General features: G+C 36.9%; 1 protein-coding gene across 3 annotated transcripts; it reads left to right on the plus strand.

Moving 5' to 3' along the window:
• The first annotated feature begins 1,798 nt into the window (after positions 1-1,798).
• On the plus strand, positions 1,799-8,041 carry LOC104596770 (Cox19 family protein (CHCH motif)). Of its 3 annotated transcripts, XR_016076071.1 has the most exons (3): positions 1,881-2,002; positions 7,159-7,243; positions 7,435-8,041. XR_016076071.1 is itself a non-coding variant. In XM_010258049.3 (2 exons), exons 1-2 carry the CDS (start codon positions 1,917-1,919, stop codon positions 7,547-7,549), a joined length of 201 nt encoding a protein of 66 aa, XP_010256351.1. In that variant the 5' UTR covers positions 1,799-1,916; the 3' UTR covers positions 7,550-8,041. The 3 variants fall into 3 exon arrangements, 1 of the variants encoding a protein (XP_010256351.1); XM_010258049.3 differs by lacking the exon at positions 7,159-7,243 and having other exon boundaries at positions 1,799-2,002; XR_016076072.1 differs by lacking the exons at positions 7,159-7,243; positions 7,435-8,041 and adding an exon at positions 4,986-7,151 and having other exon boundaries at positions 1,888-2,002.
• Positions 8,042-8,676: the final 635 nt, after the last annotated feature.

Here is an 8,676-nt window from a genome sequence, read left to right on the forward strand (position 1 = left end):
AACATTTTACATATTTGGTAAATTCTTATTCTCAAATCCCACGTATTCTCCAATTTGTTCATTACAAGTACTGCCTCCATTTTCGTTTTAATTTGGGATCATCTGAGCAAAAACTCAAAAAAATTTAGGGCAAAATGCAAATAGGTACTTTATCCTTTGGGATAGTCTCATTTTAGGGTTTAAACTTTCAAATGTAACACTTTAGTACCTAAACTTTCAGAAATATAGATTTAAGTTTACATTGATAATCTAATGTTATGCTTAAATTACAAAAATGTTCATGTTCTGACTTTTTTCCGGTTTGCATCAGAAAATGCACATTTTTGTAAATTTACCCCTTAGTTGAAAGGAGTTAGACTTAAATGTGAACTTGTGAAAATTTAGGTGCTAAAGTGATACATTTAAAAATTTATTCTCTAAAATAAGACTATCCCAAAAATACAGGATGTTTATCTGCAATTTATGCAAAGGATTATTATCTAATTGAAGGTTAATTTTTACCGAAATTTGAATGGGCCGAACCTAAAACCCGAAATGAAAATAATGTAATGCGTTTATGGGCCGACCCCAAAGCCCGGCCAGTGAACAGGTCCGTCTACCTTTAATTACTCAATTTGTGATATTGTTCTCATAATTCAAGAAAAAAAGAGAAAAACGATGAATTTTTAATCTAACCATCCAAACAAATACTAATATTCAGATTTTTTATTATTTTTTTTGTAAAGCATTTGATTTTTTATTTTATGCCAAATTCAACTTAAGTGTATTATTGATATATTTTGGTATCCAATATTTGATTTGGACAAATACAAAAATAAAAAAAAAAGAAAAAGATTTGGACATTCCAAATCAGATGATGCGGTTGATCTGGGTCCGCATGACTTGTAAGTTTATATGGTTGATCTGGGTCCACCAGAATCACCAGATGGTGTGGCAAAACCATGTACAAATCTAGACTTTTAAGGGTCCATTTGGTTTGGTTAGTTCACAATCGGAATCGAAATAAGAATCTAAATTGGAATGGTATATTCCTCTACCTGTTTGGGTTAGATGGAAATTGAAATTAACTGGAATGACATTCTCATTCTTAATGAGGAGAGAGGGAATAACTATTTCTTCAAATGGGAGAATGTCATTCCATTAAAAATGAGAATTAGATTTTAATTCTGTCCAATCAAAACAGTTAGAATTGAAATAGATCATTCTAATTTCGATTTCAAACCTCTATTTCCGCCATGGTTTTCAAAATCGGATCGGACTGGATAGTTGGACCAAAAAAACCGAGATTCAGTTAGGTGATCGGTTCCATTTTACCTTAAAACCGTTATTTTACAAAAAACTTTTGATTTGGTCAACAAACCACTGACCTGGATGGTCGAACCATTCAAACCATTTGAACTGTCTAATGATTTTGACAATTTTTTAATTTTTTTGTCAGAATGAACCATCTATTCAATTCAAACGGTCGGACCGTTTAACTCGACTGGTTAGTTGTCAGGTTCGGTTTTAATAACCTTCCCGCAAATCAAATGGATTCTAAATTTTATACCAACTCTTAATCCACTTTAAAGTGACAAAGTGGGGGCTGGGATCCGCTATCCACGAGCTATTCTCACATCTCTACCCATGTGATATTACAGCTGCATATCGGGAATATCTTCTCTGCCATTCAAGGGGAGATGTTCCGAATACATGGCGATGGTGCTCTGCCATCTCTGCCATCCAGGCTAGGGCCTACTAATTTGTAGAAACCCAGTACCGGCCCATGTTGATGCTGGCTCTAAAATATACGCAAAAAGTGACGTTTGGATTTTGTTGAAGGTTGGTTTACGCGAACTCGAGAACCGATCGGGGCTTCGGTCTTCCACCAAACTTAATATAAATATTCGAAGTTGGACTTCTGGGCCTAGGAAGCCATGGCGCAACAGAGCAAGGAGCCGTGCAAGAAGGAGGCCTGCGACATTCAAGCTTGCCTCTCCAAGAACAATTTCATCCCTCAGAGGTGATTCTAATTCCTTTCTTTCTCCTTGTTCTAACTTTTTTTCTCTCGAATTTCCATTTTTTTGTCCTTTTTATTTGACATATTTAGATGAGAATGCACATTACTGTTTTCATTGATTGGGAGATTTTGATGGTTAAGTTCTTGGATAAAATTTTGATGCTTTTCTGCCTTCTTCTTGCGCTTAATTTGGGGAATTACTCAATTAGATAAAAGCTATACATTTTCATGTCCAAAGTAGAATACAGATTCATTTCCATGTCTGTCCCGTTAGTTTATTTCTTACCCAATAAGGCCAAATTTCTTAGTTCGTCGCACAAAGTTGTGAACTTTGTGTTACAAGTCCTCTGTAGCAGGAGAAATGGATTCTTCACCATTGATCATATGCTCTGTCCAGTGACGGCTTATACAGTTATACTTGATCGACTCTTGGCTTTTTCTGCTGAAAAATTGAAAATGGGTATCAAAATGTAACGAGAGTAGAGATCGAGAATTTTTTTTTTTTTTCTTTTTGCTTCAATTATTGAGGGCGTTTATGGAAGAGATGCAATGCTACAATCTACGTCACTTGCACAAGGTTTTATTCCTGTGGACAAAAACATCTGAAACATCCAGCATATATACCTTCTCATATTAGGGTCTAGGGAATACTCTTTCCAGGCCTTATTTGCCCCCAAGAATGTGGTTGTACCACTGGTTGATGCATAATGGATAGATAAGACTGACTATGTCTTTGTTGTTTACCATCTATGGTATTCTTTTGTCCTGAGGCTACCATTGTTGTTTCTGTAATTTATCAATTACGGGTGTGTATCTTTTTTAATATTGCTTTCTGTCCTTGCAGCAGTATTCTTGCCATCAATTCTAAATGACTGATTTCATGACATTTCTTTTTAATACTAATTTCTCGGTTTTGCAATTGATTAGATTTGAACTTTTCAATCTTTAGAGTGCTTATTCTTATGCCACCTTTCAGAACCAGAACCTCAATTTCTATGTTTTATTAGATTTGAAGTTATTGAGGCTTTTCAAAGTCGGTCACTTTTCATTTTCAGTACTCATTTCCTATAGGCATTCTCCATCTACTTATCTATATGCTGTTTTCTGTTCACTTTTTGTATTGAGCATTCTCTTTAGCACAATGGCCTTTTTATTAGGCCCCATTCATTTTTACTTACCTGGGTAAGAGCGTTTACCTAGGCAAGTGTTTCCCAGGTAAAACTTGCCTGGGTAAGCATGATTCCAGCGTTCTTGTACACTAACAGTTACCTGGGTAAAGAGAGAGGTGAGAGGGAGAGAGTGCTTACCAACGTGATTCAGCGGATGGGTAATGGGACCCAAAATAGCAGAAAACAAACACAGGTATTGTGGTCAACTTACCAGTTGACCAACTTACCCCCCACTAAATACCAGAAAACAAATGGGGCCTTAGTGGTAGATCAACCAAGTGCTGAACTAGCTCTAAATGATTAGGCAATCTATCATGAGAGCTGACCCAGTTACTGGAGATGGATATCAGGACTTGTTTTGTGACAGGGAATCCATCATCAGTTAAGTGATCATACACTATGATATGGTTGATACCTGGATGCCTCTACATGCCTAGCGTACCACTGTTGGATGCCAGACATTGCATGGATACTCGTTGATGTACTTTATAGCATTAACACTTTTAAAATATGAAAAGTGGTATGTTTTAACAAATTTTACTATAAAAATATCTGTACGTGTTAGAAATTTAATTAAATTTGGCGGGACATAAGTCTTGGAAAATGACATTTAGCTTCAAAAGCTAGATATAAGCACATGTTATAAACATATTACATTGGATACTGATAACTGTATCCCAGCATTTGGACCTAAACCTAGCTGATGTGCCTGCCCCCAAAATTTGGAACCCGATCTCCCCCTCAAAGGACAATGCTCTTGGCTGGGCTGCGGTGTTAGACAGGTGCTTAACGAATGTGAACTTGGCTAAAAGAGGGGTGCTAGTCCAGGACCAATTATGTGTTCTTTATGGTCAAGCTTGGGAGGACAATAACCACCTGTTCCTCCATTGCCCTGTGTCTTCTGCCATTTCGTGGCACTTTTTCTCAGCCTTGGGGTTAGCTTGGGTTATGCAGAATAGAGTTCTGGATCTGTTGTGGTGTTGGGATCTTCAAGGTCTTCCAAATCTTGCAAAGTGTGTGGGTATCTATTCCAGCTGCAGTTGTAAGCACCATCTAGTCTGAAAGGAATAGACAACTTTTCCAAAATGTCTCCAAAGATTTGGATATTTTAATTTCTTTCACCTTTGGCAAGCTGGTTTCTTGGGTTTCAGTTGCAAAAGGGCTTCATACCTCAGGCTTAGGGGCTTTGTTGAGGGCAAGGAGCTTATTTGAGTTGTAATCTTGTATTGGGGGTGGGAGTGGGGGTTGGGCGGTTATATTTACCTTTTCTCAAAACAAGACAGGTCCAGCATGGACGGTTATATTCTAAGATAAAAATCTAGAAAGAGAAAAACTACCCTTGAAATTAGTGTGTTTTGATCCCCTGCTTTAAGGAATTGATGAATGATTCTTGATTATGTTAGAGCTTGACAGATGATATGCTTTTGTCAAAAATGGACAATAGAAATGAGCTGACTGGAGCCCCACACATCCAGCTAATTATGTAGCTAAATGAACACCTGAATGTTCTGTTTCATTTACAGTTTAAACTTAAGGATCTAATTAGATTTTGATTTAAAATTGTTTGGGCCTGGTTATTTCTAGTTACATTTTAACCTTGCTTGTAACTCCGCTCTAGAAGCCAAACACACATTAGGAGTTTCCTCAATTTGGCAAAACATTCTTTGACAAAAAAGTATCATAAGGGAGGCAATATGATGGTTAATTGGCTAAGGCTGCCAATTCAAGTTCTTTGTGGATTTATGGGCTAAAGGTCAACCTTTTATTTCCTTGGTTCTCTTAAAAAAGTTGTGGTTGATCTAACTTCCATACTGCAGAATACTAGACAGGCTGAACTTGCAATAGAGGACATAGAACCTATGGAATTATCTCATAGTAGCAGTTTCATTTTCTGTAGAGAATGAACAAGATAATTTAGTGCGGTGGCCTACCTCCAACAGCAAGTCTAGTGAACCCAGCTTAAAGAATCAGGGAAGTGAACGACATGGTGTATGTGGATCCTTTTATATGTATTCAATGTCCTTCAAAGATGAAGCATTTTTCCATGTTTTGTAAGTTGTAATTCATAACGGACTGCCTTTCTTAGGATTCTGGAAGGTACTAGCATTGCCCCAGAAAACAAATGCCCTATGTGTCAATCTCAAAAGTAAGACCTTGGTCTCTCTCTTGTAGAATGCAAAATTGCAAAGAGGTTCCAGAACGTATTCCTGCCTTGTTAAACTGTATTTACTTAATGAAGATCCCAACACGTTATTATGGTCATTCAAGGGAGCTACCAACCAACCCAGTGAATGCCCATAAGCCCACTCATCATTTTGAAATTATGGGTGAAATTGGTAAATTTTCTGTAATGAAGATTACCCTCCAAGCTATCATAGTTCACAGTCACAGGGCATCAATTATTTTGCTTAATCAACAAGGTAAACTCAGTAATCAAGAAGAGGAATAAAGGAGAAGAGAAGAGAGAGAAGTTTGAGAGAGAAGCAAAAAAGTACCAGAATACTCATGGTTGTGTAATACAGTATAAGTGAAATATGAATAGACATAATAAAAAGAAACTGTAATTTCTCAACAACAACCAATATATTTATGCCCTTGAACTGCAAATAAGTTCTGGCCTAAATGCATTGGTGACAAATGAGGTACAACTCATTCAGTGAAAAAATGGTGACTTCGAAGGAGAGCTAGTTTATCAGATACCTACTCAATTAATGTAGCTGAAGCACATATAGTTTTCTTTGGGATCAATCTGCTGCTGCAAAACAGATTCTAAGGAATCCACTTTTGTGGTAATTCCACTATCACTCTTCATGATTTACTTAGAAAGAGTGTCATCCTATGACCGATTCTCATAAATGCAAGTTACCCCATACATTGAGAACAATGTGGCAAATTCAAAATCATTAACAACATGAGAGAAGGAAACAAGTCAGCAAGGCGGCATGGTCAAATAAGGATGACAGCCATGAACTCTGAATTTGGGAAGGTATTTCAATTAGTAACCATTATCAAAAGGGAATATTTTAATGAAAAAATGGGAATTGTTAAGATATAACAGGAGGGAGCAAAACAAGTAGAAACAACAATTAGCTGATCAAAGGATGGCACCAATGCCCAACTGGATAATTCCAACTTGAGAAGAAGACCAAAGTCGGTGCTTCTGCTACTGATGCTACATTCAAGGAGTATCTTTCAAACCAGCCACAGCCTGACATCCTCTGAAAATATATCATTGTCTATATATATGCCAGATCAAATATTCTTCTTTTCTACATAATTTACCATACTTATGTTGCTTGGAAAAGTGAAGTGGCAATCTGAACAATCCATTGGATACAGGACCCTTAGTGCTCTTCTCCCCTAGTCCGAATCAACCCTATACAGATCTACCACCTGACCACAACTTGTATTGGATTTTTCTGAGTAATGTGATCTGTATAAAGTTCACACCACTGCCTGTGTAATTAGCAAATGAATCATCTAATACATTTATCACTTTGTGCATGTGTATAAGCTTCTTTGTCCAACATAGTTTCTAGGAGTTTACTGTATTTTTCAATCCTTCTTAGATATCAAATAGGTGCTAAAGTTGTTATTAGAGGAAACTATACACTTTCAGTCCCTTTAACTTTTAACTTCTTGATGCCCCATATGATATCTAATTTTCCCAAGTGGCAAAAACTCAGCCATGGTATTTTGAATTTCTGTGTACTTACTGTAATTCTGCAACCACCAAGATTTGTTGTCCTGAATATTCCGGCATGAAATGACATTGGTGGTTGTGACCCTGGGAGAACAACTGTTCTCTCCCCGTTATGCTGGCTTTGGTTATCAGTTTGATGCTCATATATAACATCAATAAACTCCATTGCTTTAAGCCAAACTACATGGAGATTTTACCATTCCTACATTTGTGTCTTTGAAGCATTTCAATTCCTAGTCAGTAACATTTTGCCAAAGAGTGTTAATGTCTGAGGATCTTATGTTCAGGTAGGCTTGGCTATACATATCAGCATATATGAAATAATTTGGGCTAATTGGGTTTGCATATTTTGAGCATATATGCATTGAAAGAGTAAGTGCAAGTTCATTTTGGTCTTTTTTGGGCACATGGGACATGCTGAATCAATACTAATGTTCTGTGGATTTCTCATGAACTCCACTTACGGCATTTTATATTAACTGTTCGAAATGCAGTAAATTGCATTCTACAAACTTGCTGGCAATAGTTACTGACATTAATTTGGTATTTGAAAATGGATGTAGGTGCCTAAAAGTCATCGAACTACTGCAGTCATGCTGTGAAAAATGCAACTATAATTCAACACATTGTGCTTCCGTCTCTGGACTTTTGAAACAATCCCATGTAAGAAACCCTTGAGTTGTTGACATACATTGGGGATCATTGTCTCCTCTTTTATACATGAAATGAAAGCAAGTCCTTGGAAACCATACATTAAGAGAAGGTAGAAACTTTCCTCCTCTGCAACACATATCCAAATGCTTGTACAATGCTGCATGGTAGGGGTTGCTACTTGCTAGAAGCAGGTAAACCATACATTAACAAAGTGCAGTAGTTATAATAAAGAAGGAAAATTTGAAAGTATAGAGTAAGTTTAGAAAAGATTTCTTTTTAGGTTTCATAATCTGAACACAAGGATTCAATCTGCAAAATAACTACTTGCCTGCCTTACGTGGAACAAGGAAAAGTATGTTATACTCGGGAGGTGTTGTATTGAAAGTGTGATGTTCAGCTTCCAACAGATTTGATGTACAGTAGGAGTGAGCATGGGGAAGGCTTGGCTGAGCTTCTGGCCCTATAAATTTTAAATATATTGTATTCAATATATATAATATTATATATTTAGATGTACGTTATATATGCATGCCATCTATTGCATCCACGATCCATCACTTGAGAATATGTATCTGAAGTCCATCTGGATCGTCTGCATTTAGAGCTAGGGCCGGATTCATCAATATCCGAGTTCGACTCGATTGTGAATACGTTGCATCCGGACATCTTAATAGACTTGTTTATGGACTGGGCTGGGCCGGGTTTTGTTTATTTATCAATAGAAAATATTCAGGTCCAAGCTCGAGCCTGACCCGACCATCGGGCCTAGGTCTTGAGCCTGAATCCGGCCCTCATATAAAGTCGATGCTTGGGCCCTATTAGAATTTTGAAAATAGATTTTTTTTTATTTAATAAAAAAATATTTTATTTATATAATAAGGACAAATTTCTTAAAATACCAGAAATTGGTTAATTCTACACGTATCTTTTAATTTTCTGACAATTGCCTAAAATTTCGCTTATCGTGTTTGTGATAATGTTATAAATAGTAATGGCTTAAAACCCGTGCTTCAGGTTCACGACAACAGTTATGCCATTGTGGTCAGCATTGAGAACATTATCCAGAACTGGTATTTTGGGAACAATTGAACAAGTCCACCAATAGGTGTGGTACCAAATCGTGAGGATTCACCATGGGAATGATAAGGCAT

Source organism: Nelumbo nucifera, chromosome 5 (assembly GCF_055504915.1).
Source record: "Nelumbo nucifera cultivar China Antique chromosome 5, China Antique-T2T, whole genome shotgun sequence".
NCBI classification, from domain to species: domain Eukaryota; kingdom Viridiplantae; phylum Streptophyta; class Magnoliopsida; order Proteales; family Nelumbonaceae; genus Nelumbo; species Nelumbo nucifera.